General features: G+C 35.0%; 2 protein-coding genes across 3 annotated transcripts in view; one reads left to right on the top strand and one right to left on the bottom strand.

Moving 5' to 3' along the window:
• LOC113516494 (unconventional myosin-XVIIIa) overlaps positions 1-24,033 on the bottom strand; it is a 269,678-nt gene that overhangs the window by 203,098 nt on the left and 42,547 nt on the right. The gene's annotated exons all lie outside the window — the stretch shown is intronic.
• On the top strand, positions 19,835-23,331 carry LOC113515911 (uncharacterized). Of its 2 annotated transcripts, XM_052895902.1 has the most exons (4): positions 19,835-20,067; positions 20,137-20,191; positions 21,366-21,607; positions 22,759-23,331. In XM_052895902.1, exons 3-4 carry the CDS (start codon positions 21,425-21,427, stop codon positions 23,185-23,187), a joined length of 612 nt encoding a protein of 203 aa, XP_052751862.1. In that variant the 5' UTR covers positions 19,835-20,067; positions 20,137-20,191; positions 21,366-21,424; the 3' UTR covers positions 23,188-23,331. The 2 variants fall into 2 exon arrangements, with proteins under 2 accessions (XP_052751862.1, XP_052751861.1); XM_052895901.1 differs by lacking the exon at positions 20,137-20,191 and having other exon boundaries at positions 19,836-20,067.

Below are 24,033 nucleotides of genomic sequence, written 5' to 3' on the forward strand. Positions count from 1 at the left end.
TATTAGGAAGTAACATCTCTTTAACTATGCTTCACGTCGATCAAAAATGGAGTAACAAGCGGAACGAATGTTATTAATAACGCATACCATAAATATGTACGTTTTCAAATAAATTTCCATCAAGCTAATCTCATCAAAGCACAAACATCAATGGAAATAACAAAATTGACAGCTAAAAGCCGATATAACATATCAAAGCTTCCATTTCCGAAACGACAGGCGAACATAAAAATGTCGAAACGCGATCGCTACCAGCAGACTAGTAGCTTAGCATTAGCGGAAACTCGTTTGTTTGTTACTGGGGTCATACCTACAATGTGCAGTTGGACTAATAGTGACAGCTGTACAGGCAACTGCGACATTAAGAGAAGTAAAAGAAATTAAAAATAAAAAGACACTACTTTTTGTTCTAGTTTTATTAAATGTAGTTAATTAAAGATGTAAAGGGTAGTATCGTATTTCCTGCAGTGAAAAATTTTTTTCTACAAATTGAAATGGCAGACATTACAACTAATAAACTACATTACATAACATAACAAACTACATAAATAGTACTATAGACAACACAAAATAAACTTTGATGCCTGGGGTGCTATTGAGACGTTGCCATTCTTAAGGGCAAGAATGTTATATTTGTGTACTAAGTCTAACCTTATGAGTAACGAATAAACGGACAGAGCAAAATATTAATTATTTCATTACGCCTAAGTGGAATATGTACAGCTGTCATTCCAGTTCTATCATAATAATAAAAGAAACTTAAGCAGTATCAAACAAGCGTTTTGAAAATTGTAAACAAATATGTATATCAAAAGATGTGCAATTTTTCTGTCATTGGCAACTTACTACGAGTATTTGTTTATTAAAGATCTCTAGACCATTTGTAGTGTCAGAAAATATATAACTATAGATATATCAAAGTAGGAGTTGATATATCTATAATATATAAATTATTATTACAATGCGGATATTGGCTTATATCCCATAAGCTACCAAAGCCAAATTGCCAATTCAAATGCATAAACTGCTTATAAGAATTCGCTTTATTTATGTCGCGTTAAATAGACATGAAATTTCTGATGGAGCAATAATAAATAGATTTGGTGCTTGAACTTGCTTATAAGTAATCCAAAAATAATCCGTTATGTCGCAACCAAATAGTGAACACTATCCATTAGCTCGACAAGGTGTCTTGAGTAACGTTTCATAAAAATATACTGAGCCTATATTAAACACTAGAAATTCAGTGAGGATGCGATCCGGTGTCAAGCTTTGTTACCGTCTGATTATAAGAGAGCCCTACACTATAAATGACGATCTTGTTAAGAGATTTGTAGAACTGACGATCTTAAAATTTGTTATAAGTAGCAAAGGCTTTGATACAGATACTGAGCTGTTAATTGCTCTTGATTGAGTAAACGTTACACTCGCTGCAGTCCACAATTAATTTGAAATTACAGGGTATAGAGACATAACATGAAAGTTCTCAGAAATAGCAATGCATGAATGGTATAATGGGTATTACAGTGTGTTTTGTGATATTCATATTATTGTCCATGTTTATAGGCGACGATTACCATTTTCTTTCAAGTGAATCATCTTCTTTGACAATCTTTGGCAAAGTTTGTCTTATAATTTATTGTATACATTTTACTGTAGACGAATGTACCAGTCGAAGGCGCGTGGGAGCTCTCGAGTGCGGTGAAATTTTTGAATAAACATCGCCGTCGCTTGTATACCTATGTAATATAACATATTCAATGAAACTTGAACTCTGAAGACTTGAGGTGCTCTCTAACCTTTCCCGGTAGCTTCTAAATTTAGAAACTAAAGCGCTTTCTATCTTAATTTGATAACACTAAAACATACATGTGAATGAGCTATGATATAGTGGAGAATATTGTAAGTAACGATCCTTGTCTAATCCTTACAAATACCTACTATAAATGAGAGTTTACTTATTTGTTATTACAAACAGTCTTTACAGTTCCTTCATTGCTAATAGTATTTAGTATATTTAGACATAGTATTGGTCATAAAGATGGACTTTGGCTATTTGATGTTCCAGTTTAGTTTTAGCCAACAATTCTTTTACCTATGTTCTTATTTCGCTCAAATTCTTATTAGCCTTTTCTTCTTTATTAATCTAATATAAACTAACGTCGTTAGCCATGGTAAACTAAAAATCTACTGTGCTATAAAATATATTGGGACAGAAAATTTGTACCTATACTAACTTAACTGCTAGACGAATTAGAACGAGAGCTTCAAAATTTTTTATGATTTTGAAATTTAGATTGACGAAATTTCTGTCCTATTACATTCTGTAACATAGGTAGATTCACTTATTGGTTTATTGATCCTTGTTCCTTTGGAAAAAAAAAATTTAGTTCAGCTGATAAAAACATTGTTTAAAAAGGATGTTAATAATTTATATCTACCAATTATTTTACAATTGAAATGGCTGTTTTTGCGCAGCAAAGTTTATATTGATCATCAATTTCTTAAACCATTGAATATCTGGATAAGGCGCTATATCACAACGCTCCGTTCGTCCGTCCGACATACTAAAATAGGTTGGCCACGCGCCGCGTCTACTAATTCCAATACCTTATTTAGATGCACAGTTACATTCTGGGCATACCGATGGGGGATCTAGACTTAACACAATTGGACTATTGAGATACATTCCAGTGATTAATGCTTCTTTTTTGTGTTGATTATAGCAAGCGAACTAGTGGTCCACTTCGTGGAAAATCGTCACGTACAGACAGACATAAACAATTATAGACATAGGTATAGAGAACGTAAGTACGTTATTATATAATGAATACTAAGCATACCATATATCATAGTAATCATATATATAACGGCCATTTTCTATAATTACGTCAATGGTGTCCTAACGTGTCGCTTGTGCACGTTTACTCATAAGATTTGCTACTGTGGTCATCTAAAGGCACAAAATTGGGCAAATCATCATAGCCTTCCACAATTTTCTAGCAGTCGCTGTAGTCGAAATTGACTGGAAATGTGTATGTATGTATATATACATGGACTAAATATCAACCCAATGTACCAAAAAACAAATGTAATATTTTTCAGGCTCATATAGGTAGGCCAATTTCTTTATTTCATCATAAGTTCTAATTCCTTGAATCATATTTTAGAGTCCTTACATCATCCCCAGTGACACTCACTGTGATTTGAAAATAGTTCGCTTTTTGGCAGGTATGTAATTTGGGATTAAAAAAAATTCTATTTGTCAAAATAAAATATTTTATGTTCTACTCGTATTATAAATATTGTTTATATTTTACGTATCAATTCCCAAGCGAACTTTTGCAAATCTTGTCGGGATTTACTTCTTGTATTAATTTTGGAATAAGGCTGCAATTTACGGTGCAAAAAAATGCTCAAGAAAAATCGAAAACTTTGCTTGGCACAAAATTTTCTGTAGACACACACATTCCGTGTTTTAAATATAAATATTTTCAATTTAATGCATCTACGATACAGCGATGTTTTTTTTATATGATATCAGTCGCTATTTTTTTTTTGTGGAACCATACTATTATTTACTAATTGAGTTATTATTAAATACTTATCGTATTTAATAATAACTCAATTTAACTAAAATTTTACCGACTTCAAAACAAAATGAGGTTCTCATTCAGTTGTATTCTTTAAGTTTGTTACATCAGAACTCCGTTATTTATTAACCATTTTGGAAAATTCTGTTTTACCTTTCAGATTGGTCCTGCACAAAATTTATCAAAATCGGTTCAATAACTTGGTTTATAAATAAAAAATAACTGGATTTGCCACGGTTCAAGTCTAGTATTTTGTTTTTGTGGAACAAAATCTATTATTTGCATGCAGTAGTTCTATCGTTTGTTTTATTACAAACTCGACCGTGACCACAACGGTGCGAATTGCACATCGCATAATAGTTTCTTGTGGTTAAACCATTAAATGGGAAACAAATATGTGTATGGAATAGATAATTGAGTTCACACAAATGTTTACATGTACAAGGATTGCGGCGGTTCATATATTGTCACTTACAGACACTAAGAAATAGGATTTAGTAGGGGTGAATAATATATAGCAATACCTATATATTGAAGTTACAATATCTATATAATTACATTCAGTTTATTCATAATTACATTTTATTTAATGTAAAACATCGAAAAGAAGGACTCGATCTCAATATATACATTTATATATTGTATATTATACAGGGTGGCCCATAAGTCCTTAGTAATGAAAAAAATTAATTAAATTAATATTACCGACCAATAAGTGTGATAAAGAAATAGGAAATGAATTTTTTCTGCCATCAATATCCAGGAGATATTACCCATGCCTAGGATTCAGTATAATAGGGTATATTTGCTAAGAATATACTTTGTTGGATCGACCTCCACACGGTTCTCCTTGGAAACCATTTTGGTTAATTCTTGTAGAATTCGTGACGATGGACTAATCGACTTGTTTTTATCCTTACGTATCACCTTCACTGGTGCCCCGCCAGCCGTATACTGGATAGCCTAATTATCATTTCATTATCACCTATTATAATCCTTACTAACGGGGGAGAGGGGGGTTGTAGGTAATGGAGCAATCTTATTGTTAGCAATATACCACACCAGGTTGACCTGCGCGTAGTTCCCCTTAGAAAACATCGTGATTTTTTCTTGTTGGGTCAACTGACCTACTTGCTCATCTATCATATCACCCTTATCTATCACCCCGGGTTTTTCGCTAATGTATACCGATAATATAAGCAAGGTTACCATACCATTATCACCTATTAAATAAAGTACTTTAGTACTTTTTTAATATTATATTTATATCATAAGTATGACCTGATATAAAATTTTTATTAAAATTCTTGACTTCTTAAAAAATTTAATCGAGTTATTGCATACATTAAAAAAATTAGTTGTAACTCGTATACCTAATACTGTATATAGAATACATTTTTAAACTTTAAAAAAAAAATTGCGTAATTTTTGCATAAACAGGATTCGAACTTTACTACCTACTTGTCGGCCTTAAAATCGTGTTAGGTAGTATATTTTACGACACAGATTAAGATATGTAAGTAAGAACGAGTATAACTTGAGCTCATCCAGATTGCAGCCAGAAGACCGGCTCGTTGCTCAACCAATTAGGTACAAATTTAAATAAGTGTCAACTTAGATTTGTGTAACAATGTGGTAGTGGTAATTGACATAACAATCGTGTCGCAGAGTCGTTCAGACGTCAGATACTCAACAATCCAACTGTCAAATTTCAAATATCGAAGTATGGCATCTCTAGTTGTTAAATGCAATCGTCACGCCGATTTGCACCAATATTCTTATAATCACAACTTCCAATTTAAAAAATCACCTCACTTAATCACCTGGTTAAATAAAAAAAATAACCAATTTTGGATTCCGAGCACAAAGGTCTTTATTCTATTTCAGGATAACGGACAGAAATTCTAAATTCGAACGTATCTCTCGCGGTCGTTGGTGCGACGAAACGGCGCGTGCGCAAGGTTCGCGGCGCGGATTTTAACTGCCGCGCTTAGACACGGAATGTGTCTCTAATGTTTATCCGCGGGGATGTAAGAAAAAACAATGTCTATCGCTGTTTTAAATCGAACTATATTGTAATATTTACTTATAACTAAAAATAACATAGCATTATAATTATAGTAGAATATCTTTTAAATCAACTACGACATGTTTGTATCACTAAAAAATATATAACGATTTTGTTTAAAATTGGACTTATAAAATATAACTATTGCCTTAAAAACTATAACGCACCTCACCCTAGGTATGATTGATCCATAATGTTACTACTATTAAATAACCTGGAACGCGCACTGGAAATATAGAAATAATTGAATACAAACTAACTTCGCTCCACGGCATGGCACAAGAGTAATAAAAAATCTTCAACTCATTAAAATCTTTAAATTATTATAATTTTGCCTGGATTCCAGAAAGATAAACTGATCTACATTACTGATACCACAGAACCCTTGCTAAGTAAACGAGCATCACACTTGTCAACTTTTAATCTATTATACCATAAATAAAAATTACGCTACAGTAAGCACAAAACGGATTCACACTTCATCAGTCGCTACCCCACCTGTCCTACGTGTTCACATGAAGGGCAACATTTTGTTATTAACAAAGTACCTTAGTAGATACGTATACGATACATGGGCGTACAATGGAATAAATGTAAACATCGCTACAATATCTATCTATATGATATAAAATATCTAGTGAGTATATAGTATATAGCAATACCTATATATTTTAGTAAAAATATCTATATTTTGGTCCAATAACAAAAACGTTAAATGTCTGTTATCCTAAATTAATATTGAATAATAGAATTTTAACATATTCAAAAATAGATATCCGACCGATATGGGCGATATCGAAATGGGTGATGACCTTTTTTTCCCCATCGATGTCTAGAAAAACCCAATATATAGATATCAGATCTGTATCCATATTACCCGTACCCAGTAATTGCACGGTATCACAATTATAAAAGAATAATCTGAAAACAAAGTCTACTTTTTAATTTATTAAATAAATCTAACTAGTGCAATTAATAAATCTTTTATTAGTAGAATTGTTAATATTGATACGGTCAGTATAAATATTGATAGGTTATTTATTAAATAACAATATATAACATCAGAATATAGATAACTAATAGAGAAAGATAATAGATAGTATTGTGTGAAATTAATTAGGTAATTTATGGACATTGTTTAGTGTTGGAGTCTTTGCATATGCGAAGCCTTATATATATATATATATATATATATATATATAGATATATATATATATATATATATATGATTCTCGATATTTAAGCTTTTGAACAAATGCATCCATAGACATTTAAATAGCTGACTTGGTTTTATATGAGATCTCACATCTTTTGTAGCGGAAAAACTGAGTTGCATTTATAAAAAAAAAACATCAATTGAAGCAAAATTAGTATGGAATCATTTTAAATGTAAGCAAACTGAGTAAATGCTTACGATAAAAAAAGAAACAAATAATTATTAGAAATAATTTAAAAGTATTTTTTTTTTTTTTTTTTTTTTTTACAACACAGGGGGCAAACGAGCATGCGGCTCACCTGATGGTAAGTGACTACCGCCGCCCATGATCACCCACAACACCTACGGCATTGCAGGTGTGCTGCCGGCCTTTTAAAAAGGAATATGCTCTTTTCTTGAAGGTTATGTTGTCGTATCGGTTCGGAAATACTGCTGCTGGAAGTTGATTCCAAAGAGTGGTTGTGCGTGGGAGAAAGTGCCTTGAAAAACGCACGGTGGAGGACCGCCACTTGTCCAGATGGTTGGGATGAAATTTTAGTTTATGGCGGGTTGTACGATGGTGAAAATCTGCAGCAGGTATCAATCCGAACAATTCTTCAGAGCACTCCCCATGATAAATTCGGTAGAAAATGCACAGAGATGCAACATCTCTACGCAGTTCCAGTGGGTCGAGCCGGACAGTAAGACGCCGATCGTCAACAATTCGAGCTGCCCGACTTTGAATGCGGTCTAACGGAAGGAGTTGGTACTGTGGCGCTCCTGCCCACAGGTGAGAACAGTATTCCATGTGTGGCCTCACTTGAGCTTTATACAGTTTCAGGCGGTTTTCTGGCGTGAAATACCGTCTCACCCTATTGAGCACCCCCAACTTTTTGGAAGCTATCTTAGCTTTTTCCTCCAGATGACCGCAAAACTGGACGTCGCTAGATATATCGACGCCAAGAATCCCCAGACTCGACTTATTATCGAGGGAAGTGCCCCGAAAGTAAGGAGATACGACAAACGGTGTCTTTTTTGCGGTGAACGCGCAGACTTGTGTCTTCTTAGGGTTAAAGTGAACAAGATTGCGTTCACCCCAGATCGAAACTTTGTCGAGCGAAGTTTCGATTTCAGACACAAGTCTGTTCCGGAGCTCATCGGTATGTGCCCGCGAGATCTTTGCATGACCGGTGTATAATGCATCTCCTGTACTGTCGTCTGCATAACAATGAATATCACTGATCTGTAACATATCATTGATATGCAGAAGAAACAGTGTCGGAGATAGTACACAGCCTTGCGGGACACCAGCATTCACAGGTTTTAAGTCAGAGCATGCTCCGTCGACTGCGACCTTAATGCTACGTTCCTTAAGAAAACTGGCGACCCAACTGCACAATCTCGCAGGCAACCCAAACGAAGGTAGTTTTGAGATTAGTGCCCTATGCCACACCCGATCAAAGGCTTTCGCAATATCCAGACTAACAGCTAAGGCCTCTCCCTTATTCTCGATTGCCACCGCCCATCGGTGTGTTAAATAAACTAAAAGATCACCAGCCGAGCGCCCCCGTCGAAAGCCGTACTGGCGATCTGAGATCAGCTGGCGATCCTCTAGGTACCGGAGCAGTTGATGGTTAACAACTGATTCCATGACTTTCGAGAATAAGGAGGTGATAGTTATGGGCCTATAGTTAGCTGGATCTGAGCGGTCTCCTTTTTTAGGGATCGGATGCACCAAAGCAGTCTTCCAAAACTTTGGGACTATACCTGATGAGTAACAGAGCCGAAAAAGACGCGTAAGAACCGGAGCCAACTCTGGTGCGCACGTCCTAAGCACAATTGGAGGAATGCCATCGGGCCCACTCGACTTATGGATTTCAAGGGAGAGAAGTGCTCTACGCACTGATCTTTGCGTGAATTTAACATCCGGCATAGAGCTCTTACAACGCGGGATGGTCGGCGGTGGTTTCTCCCCGTCATCCAACGTCGAGTTCGATGCAAAGAGAGATCCAAGGAGATCAGCCTTCTCTTTGGCGTTCAGAGCCAATGAGTTATCCTCCCTGCGCAATGGTGGAAAAGATGACTGACAGAAATTCCCTTGTGCAGCTTTGGCAAGAGACCAGAAAGCTCGAGACCCCGAAGGTAAACTAGCCAATCTCTTGCCAATTCTACCAATATGCTCTGACTTCGCTGTGGCCAAAACTCTTTTGAAGGACCTAGAGGCAAAGTTATACTTCTTTTTAAGGGCACTGATGTTAGGATCTCGCGACGCCACACCTTTGGCCCAGGCTAGGAAGCACTCCTGTTTCAGGCGAGATGCTATTCTACAAGAGGCTCCATACCAGGGCTGGGATTTCCCACCGACAGGTACCACAGAGTTAGGAATAAATAATTCCATTCCCTGAAGCACCACATCGGCGATGGAATTGGCGATGGCGTCGGGGTCCCTTAGTGCGAAGCAAACCTGCCTCCATGGGTAAGATGCGAAAAAAATCCGCATCTCATCCCAGTCTGCCGACCTATAGTGCCAAACACGACGTCTACCCGTGGAACGTGGTGGAATCGGACTCATGAGAGGCACCTCGCTCCGCACCAGACAGTGATCCGACGATCCAAGCGGAGCTTCGACGGAAATCACATAGTTGTCTGGGTGGGTGGTCAGCAGAAGGTCCAACAGTGAAGGTGAATGGTCCAACACATCAGGTATTCGCGTAGGCGAGGAAACAAGCTGCGTCAGACCATAAGCCAAAGCAAAGTCATGAACAGATCTTCCCGCATAGTCGGTTGTACGTGAACCAAGCCATTCGGTATGGTGGGCATTAAAATCGCCAAGAATCACGACTTCAGCGGAAGGAATCTGTTCGAGCAGGGAATCTGTAGTCCTTTGGACGTGCTCAATGAGTTGGTCGGTTTCGATGTTACCGCTGTGGGACCTGTATAGGCATGCATAGACGCGAGGATGGTCATTGCAGTCTACGCGCAGCCATAAAATAGACAGGTCCGCACCTTCAAGAATTCCAAGGCGGCGACAGCAGATATCCTCTCTGACATACGCGCATACACCGGCACGCGAAACAAAACAATGTTCAAGTTTATATCCCGGGTACGTTAGGTATGAAGTTTCGTTTGGAGAGGATATCTGTGTCTCCGTTAGAAAGAGCAATGCCGGCCGCGCCGTTTCTAGGTGGTGGTGAACAGCGTTTAAGTTAGAATGTAATCCCCTGATATTGCAGAAGCTCACATTGAGCGAAGGGGATGCCGTAGAAATCTTGCTTCGTTTGCCCTTGGTTCCAAAGAGCGGAATTTTGCCCCCCCAGAATACGCAGGGCAGCCCGAGCGTGGTTGCTCGAGAGAGGATTCTCCAGCAACATGGTTACTGGTACCTCCCTGGGGTATGTTATTTTTTTTTAATTCCACTGCCATGGTTGCGTGTTGTAAGATAGGGGGACGGGGTTGGGGAAAGGATTTTAGGAATAGGAAAGGGATGGGTATGGGATGGGTATGGGATGGGCCTCCGGACTCCCTCACTCACCATACGGAATGTGATCGCACTAAAAGTGCAACCACTTAGCGTCGGTATTCTGTGAGGGTGTGGTACTTCCCCGGTCGAGCCGGCCCATTCATGCTGCAATACCATATAGGATTACAGCGTGGCTCTACCACAAAAAAAGTATATACCTCTTTAGATTTTTATGCATATAAAATAAGAAGCCTACTCCGAAATTACAAGCCCAAATATTCTGAATATATGACCGATACTCAATCAAAATTCGCGTGATATGTAAAGCCTTACTTTAAAAAAATTATTAAACATTAAAATTTATGAGTGAATAGAAATTATTTTCTATGTTCAAAAATATTTCTATGTCGAAAATCGAAAGATACTTTGGATTTTGTATTATTAAATTCAAAATTCAAAATTCAAAAATCATTTATTCATGTAGGACATTTTAGCCGCTTATGAACGTCAAATTTTTACATTATAATTTTATATTTACCCTACCGTCCAGTTCGGTATATAGATCCAATTGAGAAGAACTGGCAAGAAACTCAATTGAATTTTTTAAAGCCAAATTACATTAGTACATCCTCTGCTCTAATATTTGTTTACTGTTACATGCAATATTGCTGACAGAAGGTATATTTTATCACAACATCCCATCAGGGAGTCGACTGCTAACTCCGCATCGAGACAGGCCATAAACAAAGCCCACGCGTGCCACTTGCATTTCAACTGTTAAGGCATTAGAACAATAATGACTTCATGACGAGGCATTGCCTACTTATTGCACAGAGCTGTGAATTTTTTTATACAACTTTGTACGGAAAGCAAGCTGACGACCCACCCGCTGGTAAATGATAACGATGCCGCTAAATATGAGAATCGAATCACTAAGTATATATGTACAGCATAGGAAAATAAATGGTCATTTATAAATACTATTCTGTCGATAACTGAAATGGGAACCGCAACTTCGTAATTCGTATCAATATAATGAAGTAGTGAACAAAGACAAATTAAGAAAACACTTTCTTTTTTTAATGGATGATAATGGAATGGTAAATGGAGGCATGACAGGTGACGATGAAAGCAGGTCATCCTGACGAATTCCACTAGAATTAACCACGACGGTTTCCAGGGGGAACCACGAGGAGATCGACCTGTCAGGGTATATTGCACGCAATGGGGCTACTAATCCCCATTACTAACAATCCCTTCTCTCCCCAATAAAATACGTTGTGAATGATATTTTATTTAATAGATATAAAATACAAACGTATTAACAAGTCAGTTGCAGAGAAAAACTATCATTGTAAAACAAAAAGGAAAACACATATAAATTATAAATTCCAAAATATTTTTTTTTTTTTAGTGATCTGAGTGTTATGTTGCGGAAATCCATATCACAGATTAGTTGACCAAATTAATTTTGTTTAATTCCGCTGCTATTAATTCTCGTATGCATGCGAAAATTACAGAATATGAAAAGTGTTCGTATCGGCTAGTCGCCAATTATAGTATTCTGATGGACGACTGATTACTGGCTGATATATGTCTTTGTTTTTAATGTTAGGTATTTTAGTCGCAATAAAGAATACAATAAATAAATGCACTTTTATATGAGCGGGTAGTCTGTAAAACGACAACATAAAAATCTCATTTCTACTTGCTAGTAATATTATGTGACAGTGAGTTTGTTAGTTTGTCGTCTCTCGATGCCTTAATGGCTCAACTAATCATTATAAAATTTAGTATTTGGAATAAAAAGACAAGAGTTATTTTTTTTCAGGTCAATCAACATATCCCGATCACGCGAACGAAGTAGCGGGTAAAAACTAGTAGGTTTAAATGTAATAGCTAAAGAATAAATACTTGTTATATTTCCGAACAATCCTGATAAGACTTGATGAATGCTTTCTTAAAACTATTTGGACTACAAAGAAGAGATCCGAACGGTGATGCGTGCTCCGTATACTCATTAGTTGGAAGTGTATTCAGTGTATAAGCTCTTATTTATGATGCGATCACAAGCGGCGCTGTTTTGGATGCTGTTTTAGGCCATTGACTAATCAAAATAGATGAATCCAGAACTGAGAAGCATGTGCTTATGTCTAGAGATATTTAAGCTAGAATATCAAAGAGAATAGAACGAGAAGTTGAAAAAAGCCATACATATAACCTACTATATCGCAAAATATCAATATTAACATAAAATACGAATAGCCAGTTAAAAAAAAGACTATTTAAAAAAAAAAATTATATCCAATATCACTCAGGATTGTGTTAGGATTCTAACGACACCATACATCTAAATCTGTTTAGATTGTTTAAAAACTATGGCAGAATCAAGAAACTCACATACGTAAAATCTAAAAATATTATAAATATTAAATTTGTTATTGAAATGATCCTTGATGTAGTAGTAGTTATAAAAATAAAACTATGTGGTGGTGTTGGATTTCCAAACAAAGAAATAGACAGGTCAAAAAACACAAGTCTGAATCAACGCGATGGTCACACATGCAAAACTCTGAACTCTAAAATTTTCTTAACGGAAATAAAAGTTTGAAAATAATACGATTACTATTTTATATTATTGATAATTATTTATGTTACGTTTAATAAATATATATAGGTTATTATTTCAATAATTTTGCATCGCGATCGCGGTTCCCTGTTCATCCTATAATAGTGACTGGTAAAGAATGCTACTCTAGCACTAAGTCTGTCTTTTGTCCATATTTTCGTTCATAATTAAAAAGAAGATAATATACCTATTTACTGAACGACACGTCTATAACCGAACCTGATATTGAACGGGTAAAGAAATAGAATAAAGTAGCTGGAGCTAAAGAACGAAAAAAAGTGAATCGTGAATTGTGAAGATGACAGAGGGGAAATATGGTGTCACATTGAGTAAATTTATGACTTATTCAGAGTTGATACATATAAATAAAAGTAACAATTATAATGATATAATATATAAATATATAGAAGAAAATATACCTATCGATTGAATAACGTATCTAATTCTGAACCTGATATTGAATGTAAGAGAGAATAATAATAATAAAATACGGATACACAATTTAGTTATAAGTGATTACTATTCTAAGCTCGCAGGCCTTTTCGTAGTAATCGGTAAGTGACTAGTAAAATTAGTACATTTTTTTTTAATCTACGTTTAATTTGGGATTTTTGTTTTTTAACATGTCAATCCCATAAAATCTATTATTATATACTATTATAATTATGAATAAACAATACTACTTACTAATTAACTTAAACACAAAGCAATTTTGGTAGTAGGAGCATGCATTATGTTCTGAACAATCCCCACATCAAATTTATTAATATTAAATGTTTTTAAAAATGTTTCCCTTTCCCTTCGGTTCCTATAACCTTCCATCAATAGGTGCTGTACATCTTCAACTTTTCCACAGACAATGCAATTTGGTGAATTTTCTTTTTTTCAAAATTAGTACATATTTATTGCCTTTACGGTCCTGTTTTAGAATAGAGTGGCTAAATCTAAAGAACGAATCAAAGCGAACCCTGAATTGTGAAGCTGACAGAGGAGAAACACGGTGGCATATTGAGTAAATTTATGACTTATTCAGAGTCGATGCATATTTTACAAATATTAAATATTTGATAGAAACTGCCAATCTTCTCGAACAATCAAATCGCCTAGGTGCATGTTATGAACTTACCGAAACAAACAACGTGTAAGAGGCCAAGCTTACCGCTATCTTTTGGATAAATTATGTTTGCTTCAAGCATTTACCTACGCGGTTGTTTACCACGTTGCTGACGGCTGGAAAATACATTTGACAATACAGGGAATGTCATGGTGTTGCCGAACTTTTAGCAGTTTATTACATGTAATGACTGTGTAGTTTGTTTGTTATAATTATGTCACATACGGAAAAACTCCCATACATTTTAGACATAGGTGTGGTCCAAAAACTTTGAACTTATCTGCACTTTCTGCTGCTTCTAACAAGGACGTGTTAGGAGTTAAAGGCATTCAAATGTCGATGAAAAAAAGCCAAAAGAATTTATTCCAAATATTTTTTTTTTCTATGTGATATTTTTTTTACAACACAGGGGTTAAACGAGCATGCAGCTCACCTGATGGTAAGTGATTACTGCCCCCATGATCACCCACAACACCAGCGGCATTGCAGGTGTGCTGCCGGCCTTTAATATTTGATAACAGGAGATATGTAATTTAGAATAAATCTGATTATTTTTTTAGTAGTCTTGAAGTTTCATCGTCATAGCCTGGGCACCACAACTTTTTTTATTGTCAAGACTTATTAGTCTTGATAAGTCCTAGTCTAAACACAATGTATTGTAGTTCACGAGTTCCTATGGCTACTTTCCATTTTTATCATCAGACCAATTCGACTATACCATAATACGGTATTGTCACCAACATTACACAAGTATGCCAAATTTTAGCATAACGGACGCCAGGAAGTAGTTAAAAAATAGATTACAAATTTTGTACTGGAATACGTGTATAAGTACTACATAAAAGCAAATTAAATAAAAGCTTGTAAAAAATTTTACAACCACTAATGTCAGTTAGGAGGTTTTGATAGTTAAAGATCGTTAGGATGCGTAAAAGCTTCAAGTTATCGTTATAATCTCTGTCAAAGCTCGCGCCCGCGGCTTGGTACTAACTAATCTAATGCGTTTGTTTGGTCTGCATTATCTGTGTGCACCGATTAGATAATGTAGAGATTCCTCCATCACTATGAATGGTGCCAGTGTAAGATGTTGCTGCATAATACTACAGGCTCCGGGTCTCTTTCCGTAAAAAGTAGATATCTACCGTCGTCCGTAACAAAAAGTTAAACGTGCGATGAACAGATGTTCAATACATGTTTAGTACAAAAGCGTATCTAACAACTGTTTATTTCTAAACAAAATAATGTCTGCCTTTAAAGTAAATTTTATTACAGTACTTCATAGATTTTGACCATAGATTATATAAATATAGCGTCGAGTCTCAAAAACGAGTCAACGTTTTGTCAGCTAATTGTCAAATTAGCTGACTCGTTTTTTTAATCAGTGTTCTATATACTTATGCACACAATATATTTTGACGTATTATTTAATAAATAAAATGAATATTTACGCATTAAAAAGATGCAGAAATTATAAAACAAAATAAATATAGAACTTGCAAAGAGTCACTCTTAACTTCTTATCACACGAATTTGTATGAAAAAGTTGATCCGCTTTTTTCGAAGCATTTGTATGGAGACACTCTATCTACGTATATAATCTAAGATTTTAACATAAAAAATTTGAAGCAAAAATTATTATATAGACTAAACAATATTTAATCATTTCAACTGAGATTTCCTAAATGCTGTGACATAACAGACAATGTTTCAAAGTATTTTTTGTTAAGTCGACCTCTATAGAATAATAATAAATTTATTATTATTTATTTTACATTTTATTGCGCAATTTATAAAAATTAAAAATACAGTATTTTTTTAATATGAAGTAATACAAAAAGCGGCTTTACCGCTAAACAATCTCTTCCAAACAATCTTTGTGTAAAGGACATAGAAAAAAAACACATATATATATAATTATTATTATTACGATGGCCAAGCAGGTAGTGATAGTTTTTTTTTTATAGTTGGCAAATTAAGTAAACGATCTTGGATTATTTTTAAATAACAGTGTATAAAATAAACAAACATCTACGTTAACATTTATAAAGCCCGTGTCATTAACTCACAATATTCATTCATGCTATTCTTAGAAACCGCTGATTTTAACGGAACTTTGTAAATGTTTATTGTTTGCTCAGGTTTTTTTTTTATGGATGATAATAGAATGATAGCCGCGTCTCCGCTATCGGTATACAATAACAGAGCGCCAGTGATAGATGATAGATGAAGATGAGAGCCGGTCAGTTAGTCCATCGTGGCGAATTCCATAGGAAGTAATCATGATGATTTCCAGGGGAAACCGCGTGGAGGTCGACCTGATAGACTACAATATATTAGTAACAAGGCTCTTAGATCCCATTACTAACAATTCCTTGCCTCCAATGCCTGCTCAAATTAATTCTTTTTTGTTTTTCAATGGATGATAATGAAATAGCAAACCCGCCTACGCTAATGGTATTATACACTGGCGGGGCTCTAATGACGGATGATAGGTGAGGATGAAAGAGCAGGTAGTCCAGATCAGTTATCCCACCGTAATGAATACACCAGGAATTCAGCACGATGGTTTCCAGGGAGGACCACGTGGAGCTCGCCCTGATACGGTATATTACTAGCAACGGGACTGACAGTCCGCATTACTAACAATCCCTTCCCCCCTCCCCCTCAGGTTAGATTAGGTTGTTTTGTATCGCATCGCACGAATCTTTTTGGCCCTCGAATTAGCGCCTCGAGACGTGCCTCTTTGCTCCAGCTTCATCTCATCTCTGGTCTTTGGCTTCATTACCTCTTTTTGAATTAGCATCTCGTGCAAATTAGGTCTTGAAAAATGAGGAGCTGGATCCTCTTCATTTATTCTGATAATAAATAATTAAAATTATATAAAATAAAACTTCTATGGGACCAATTTGTAACTATTATTCAGATACAAAAAAAATTTCAAATCGATTAACTGACAAAGTTATGAGGTAACAAACATAAAAAACACATTCGAGTTGACGACATGATTCTTTTTGAAGTCGGTTGAAAATGTCGTCACCTCTATGGCAAATTTACGAATCTGCAGTTTTTTAAAATTTGACATTTCTTTAAAAATCTACATTTTGCTCCATACTAATTATTGTGGCTTATTTTCAAATTTCTATCTCTAACGGTTAAAGAAATCGAGTAGCTCGAATCTCCATATTTTTGTGATATACCCAAACTTACTTAGCATATTTTTATAGTATTTTCTATAATAAACACTTTAATTTGAAAATTTCAATAATTATTTTATCAATTTTTCAATCCTAATTTAGTTATTTTACATGAATGGTTGCTATAACGTTGTTATTTAAACTGGAGTTTTCTCTAAAACTCCATATCTAGGAACTCTCATGTATGAAGGTGCAAAGTAACGAATATGCATTTATTTCTGATACTTGTAATATAATAATAATTAATTCAATAAAAAACTGGATTTTAAAACTAAAATGTTAGCATGATTTTTTACAGTAGTCTTCTATCAAAAGTTATTTACATTCTAATGTTTCAAAAAGTTCCCCTGTAAAATGTATCTTTTTCAGTTTCGTAATTTTACCATAAAGGTGACGATGTATCCGGATCAAAACAATATGTAGTAGGGTAATCAGTATACGTAAATAGTATGGATGTATGTGTGCGGAAATATGACGTAATTTTAATTTCGATCATTATTACTAAGATGCCATAAATTACAATCAACCACAATTTTTTTTATTCACATTACCAACCTGCGGTAAATTGTAATCAAGCACAACAACAATAAACTTAAAATGGCGGTATTTTTATTGTCTATAGTAATTTCCGTTTTAATTAATTTGTATTGTTGTTAATAATTTACCATTTGACCATCAATTTTTTTTCTGAAGCTTTTTTTATTAATATTTATGACAATTTTAATATCTGAGATCATGGTCCATCTATACCAGTGTTTCCACGCACTGACAACATATATATATATATATATATATATATATATATATATATATATATATATATATATATATATATATATATATATATATATATATATATATATATATATATATATATATATATCACGAAGTAACAAATAACATAAAGGTTCTAGAATACAACCCAGCCTGCAATATTTGTGAGAAAAGGTCTGACCCTGTAATTCTGGGGTGGACATGACGACCCCTCCCCCCCTTATTCAGGATCAATACAGTCATCTTGATATTGCAGGCGTGTACAGGCTCTGTACAAGGGTGAAAGGTTTGTTAGCAATTGGGCTACATAATTTTTTTTGATGGATGATAATGCAATGGTACCCCGCCTGCGGTATCGGTATACACTGATGGGGCACCAGTAAGGGATGATAGGTGAGGATGAAAAGGCAGGCCAGTTACTCCATCGTGACGAATTCAACGATAAATTTGTCACGATGGTTTTCAGGTGAAACCGCGTGGAGGTCGATTTGATAAGGTATATTAATAACAGCTCTATTGGAAGCCATATACCCTTTCGATCTTCACAGGGTTCCACCTAGAAACCATCGTGGTTGATTCTTGTGGGATTGGTCACGATGGGCTAAGACCTGCCTTCATCCTCACCCACCATCTCTCACTGGTGACTCAGCAGTGTATATCGATAGCGCAGGCGAGGTTGCCATTCTATTTTTCACTAATAAAACTAAAAGAAAGGGTCTGATAAAATAGGAAGGATCGAAATTATATGCATATGTTTTTATTTCGGAAAAATTGGTTTCGGTTTTTTTTTTTTTTTTTTTTTTTTTTTTTTTTTTTTTTTTTTTATGGAACATAGAATGGCAAACAAGCTGACGGCCCACCTGATGGAAAGTGGTAACCGTCGCCTATAGACATGAGCAGTACCATGGACATAACAGAGTATACTGTTTCGCCCATGATACCCCCCATGCGTTGCCATTCCTGAGGACTCAGGTGTTATTCCTCTGTACCCAGTAAATTCACGCCATATCCCACCCTTCAAACCGAAACACAGCCATGCAAACACAACTGCTTCACGGTTGAAACACGAATGGGACAGAGGTACCCAAGCAATCGACTTTTGTACAAAGTCTCCCTCTCGGTATCGAGAAATTAATAAAAAAAACCTAAAACAGTAATTTTTAAAATTCATGTAGGTAGGTAGGTCTTGGGATAGGCCAACACGAAAAAAATTATGAATATGAATCAATTTTACACCAAGTTCTAGTTTATCAAAAAATCCGCTAGATGCTGTTAATAAAACTATCACATCGGACGAGAATTCTGAAGCATCATTCTTCATTTCTAAAATAAAGAATGTAATTTGATATTACAACGGAAATATTATTCTACGGATGGTATATATTACATTTTTATGAGTTTTCTTATACATTTAATTGTCGATGGTCAATACCATAACAGTTTTGCTAACGTAACTTGTAATTAAAATTATAATTTTAGAAATAATCGACCCCAATATATATTTTGTTTGTAGAAGCTAAGAGGTACTAATTTTATATCTTTTGTTTTGTTACTAAATCTCAATTAAGAAGACTTATGAAACAAATGTTTTAACGTTCTCTGTTATTTATATTGTAAAATAATGTTACAATGAAACATTGTAATACATCTATTAGACGCTAGAGGGCAATATGAAAGATATTAGCTATTTACTGATAGAGGGCGCTATTTCAGAAAGTTCCTACAAATTCAACAACCAATCAGAACAAAGAATGCAGTAAAACATTGACGGCAAAATGTGACATTTTCTGCGCAGGCCGTCTATTTCCGTTCGCTGATAGGACAGCCGACATTTTGTTCCAAAGTGATGACGCACGCGGAATCGAGCATTAGCTTGGGCCTTTGTACGCGATTGGTTGGACTAGACAAGAAGACGAAAAACTCGCTGCATTGGTGGAATCGCATAATTTTTTGTGAAGTGTATGATTTTTTCAAAAAAAAATATTTATCTTTTAAATCTATTTACATGGCAAGAAATAGAGTAGGAGTTTTCCAAGCCAGGTAAGCGATTTAAAAAAATATGACATTCGCTGCTTTGTATGGCTGGAACCTGGAATGCTTTACTTTTAGGTATATGGAACAGAATTCACGAATTTCGGATTCACGTAGTGTTAGTGGACGTTAGGTGAGTGACCTTTTTTATTTACAAACAAAAATCTGCAATACATATCGGTTTTATTTTTGTAAATGAGTAACATTATACTTTACACACGTATGTAGTTAGATAATACTGGAGTGCTTAAATAGGCTCATTGATATAAAAAATTGTTGAAAGATTTCGTTTTCACTGTATAATTTTTATAATTTCTAGGTTATTAAAATTATTTATATAATTTGACACTCCAGCTGACACCGAGATTATACAGAGCACTTATCCCTGTGAGAACTGAGTACCAGTTTTTCATTCTTTACATACATCTGTAGGTTTTACCATTTTCACACATATATTGTCACTGCTTATGTAATTAAGCACTTTGTCTTTTGAACAGGTTTTAGAAAGTATATATTAGTGGGATAGACAATTGCAAATGTCCCAAAAAAACTGAAGATACCCAGTCACCAACTGGTATTTTTTTTAATGGATGATAATAGAATGATAACTCCACATTTGCTAATGGTATACACTGATGGGGTAACAATACCTATGATGGTAGGTGAGAATGAAAAGACAAGTTAGCCCATTGTGATGAATACACTTGGAATTGTGCATTATGGTTTCTGGGAGGAACCGTGGGGAGGCCAACCTGATAGAGGATATATTTTATCATATTTGTCTTCAACTAACTAACAAAACTTTCTTCCCAACTAATGGGTATTAGATGTAGTTAACTATAAAATTAAATACCAATCAATAGCAATGAGCACCTGGTGATTGCTACTGATTATCTACCAATAGTATAAGGCTTCATAATTTTTTTTATTTTTCACTCCCATTAATAAAATCCAACCCAAAAGTGACGGGAAAGGGATTGTTAGTTATGGGGTTTATCAGCCCCACTGCTAATAATATACCCCATTAAGTCGATCTCCACACGGTTCCTCCTGGAAACTATCATGATTAATTCGTGTTGAATTTGTAAACAGTTCCATTACTTTTTAATTAAAGTTTACCCTAATAGTGTAGACATATGTCTTTATCGACTATTATCATTGTGGTGAGCACTAGACATGTCCACATTCCACTGAGCTCAGTATCCAATAAACACTAATTAAAATTTTTTTTTTATTAGTATGAAAGTTTTCCATTTTTAGTAAAATTCAATATTCTGTACTGATCCTGATTAAATGATACTTTCCAGTTGAAGAATGCAAGAGACACTGGTGTGGTCTCAAAAATGGCTGTATAAAGAGCAAACACATGGGTACAATGAACAAACCCACGGTAGAAGTGTTCAAGAAACTTCAATTTCTTGATGAGACTATTTTGGACACTGAAGAAATACTGGATCATACAATGGAAGTGATTGATGATGAAGGGAAGTCACAATCCCTGGTGGGCATCGAGCAGCAAGTTATTACAGATAACCAGGAATACTATGAGGTAATAATATAAAATATAATATTTATTCAAGAAAGATACAGTTGCAGAGGGAGACTTTGTACAAAGTCGATTGCTTGGGTACCTCTGTCCCATTTGTGTTTCAACCGTGAAGCAGTTGTGTTTCGGTTTGAAGGGTGGGATATGGTGTGAATTTACTGGGTACAGAGGAATAACACCTGAGCCCTCAGGAATGGCAACGCATGGGGGGTATCATGGGCGAAACAGTATACTCTGTTATGTCCATGGTACTGCTCATGTCTATAGGTGATAGTTACCACTTTCCATCAGGTGGGCCGCTTGCCATTCTAAGTTGTATAAAAAAAAGTTGCATAAGGTACAATTTACAATTTTTACAATTTATATTCAACGAGGAAATATCTGCATTACCATCAGTCCCCAAACTAGGTCAGACCTGTATCTTGGGGATGAAAAGGTATTGAATAATATTATAAATGTTAAAATGAGTTTGTTGGTTACCTTTTAGCATTTTAACGGCTTAACTAATCCCTATAAAATTTGATATACACATGTTGTATGTAGGAGTTGGAGAAGAACATAGTATACTTTTTTATTTATTTTATTTTTCGTGTCCCTGGACAAATTTCGATTGTACATCGGGAGATTATTTCACCTGTAGGAGACTTTGTACAAAAATACAAATGGGACAGAGGTACCCAATTAAAAAGACTACTTGGGCACCTTTGTCGCATTTGTGTTTTACCGTGAAACAGTTGTGCTTGCCTGGCTGTTTTGCGGCAATCAACTCAGTGCAGAGGAATAACACCTTAGGCCTCAAGAATGACAATACATGGGGGGGGGAGGAATCTTAGACGCAACAATATACTCTGTTATGTCAGTGGTACAGCACATGTCTATAGGCAATGGTTACCACTATCCACCAGGTGGGCTGCCAACCTGTTAGTCATTCTAAGATGCATAAAATTAAGTGTTTTGTCACTTTCTTTTACACTATTAATGCAAACATTCCATTTTTGATTAGTCCAAACATTATTATGAATTTACTAAAAATCTTATTAATATCTAGACCGCCAGATGGCGACACTCGCAGTGCAGTACTTGACATTGTAACTTAATCTGATGGGAAATGAAAGTGGAAAATATATAAACATAATCTTTTTGTCACATTTCAGATCACTGTCGTCGACGGCCCACAGGAAACACATGTAAAACCGTTTATTAAAATAATGCCAAAAATAGAAACGAAAGTGGACCCGCCAAAGAAAATAAAAAGAAATGTCGGAAGGAAAAAGTCGATGCCGATGCCCAAGAATATACCTCCGATTAAAATTCTGCCAAAACCCATACTCCTGAATCAGCCAAAAGTACTCAGATACGTAGAAGACTCAAAGACACCCGAACAGAGATCACAGGTCATAGACAAACTAATAGAGAAAATTCTAAAAGAGAACACAAACGAAATTGACGTATTCTTTAGAAGTATGGCAGCCAGTGTGAAAAAATTACAACCAAATCTCATACCTAAAGTTAAAATGGAAGTGTGCAATGTTATAGCCAAATATGAAATGCAGAGTTTTGACAAGAACGCACAGAATTTCTAATCTGTGACTTTATAAGTTATGTGAAATGGACCTGATGGGTAAACAGTACAGAGTAACGTATGTTACGGTATCTTGAGTGATTGCAAGGTATTTGTTAAGATGTATATAAATCTAGTTAGAATTAAATTAATGTTCCCTAAATAACGATGACTTTTATTATGAACTAGATAACTCGGGACGTCATTTTGTCAAGAGCTATTGAAGTGTTTGAATTAAGAGCTAGGAACAGTTTGTTTATTCCACAAAAAAAAAATAGATTAAAATTTTGACAAAATCAGCCAGTTTGATTCAAAAACTAAAGTACTGAAACGATTTTGGTAAAGTTTCTATGGAACCAATCTTTACAGATAAATCTTACGATAAATACTCTTTCAGATGAAAACAGGATTTTACAAATTGGTTTATAACAGACAGACCTATGAGGTAACAATCATAAAGAAAATAACCATTCTTTTTTAATTTGATTGATTGGTTTTTACATTTGGATGGTACAAACTTCAACAAATATTTGAAAAAACAATTGCTGAGTAAGTCCAGCACATTCTCCAGTCTTGCATTACATTCAGTAATTAATTTTTATTTTTAATAAAGTTAACAAAAGCAACCTTTGCAATAATATAGATTTTTGTAAATTCAAAATGAATATTAAAATTATCAAGCATGTACTTAATATTTATTATAACTATTATTAAGACGTATTTTTTAAATTCTCAATTCACCTGTTTCTTTTCAACCAACTTCAAAAAGAAGGAAGTTCTCAATACGTTGTATTTTTTTTTATGTTTGTTATCTCGTAATTTTGTTAGTTATAAACCAATATGGGAAATTCTTTTTATCTGAAAAGAT

The sequence above is a fragment of the Galleria mellonella genome, unplaced genomic scaffold (assembly GCF_026898425.1).
Source record: "Galleria mellonella isolate WM207_F2 unplaced genomic scaffold, CSIRO_AGI_GalMel_v1 utg312, whole genome shotgun sequence".
NCBI lineage: Eukaryota > Metazoa > Arthropoda > Insecta > Lepidoptera > Pyralidae > Galleria > Galleria mellonella.

Bases quoted from the DNA above. Each gene is read 5' to 3' on its own strand.
- LOC113515911 (XM_052895902.1), top strand. From the start codon at position 21,425: ATGGGTACAATGAACAAACCCACGGTAGAAGTGTTCAAGAAACTTCAA. The intron at 21,608-22,758 runs GTAATAATATAA...GTCACATTTCAG, and splicing joins ATAACCAGGAATACTATGAG to ATCACTGTCGTCGACGGCCC.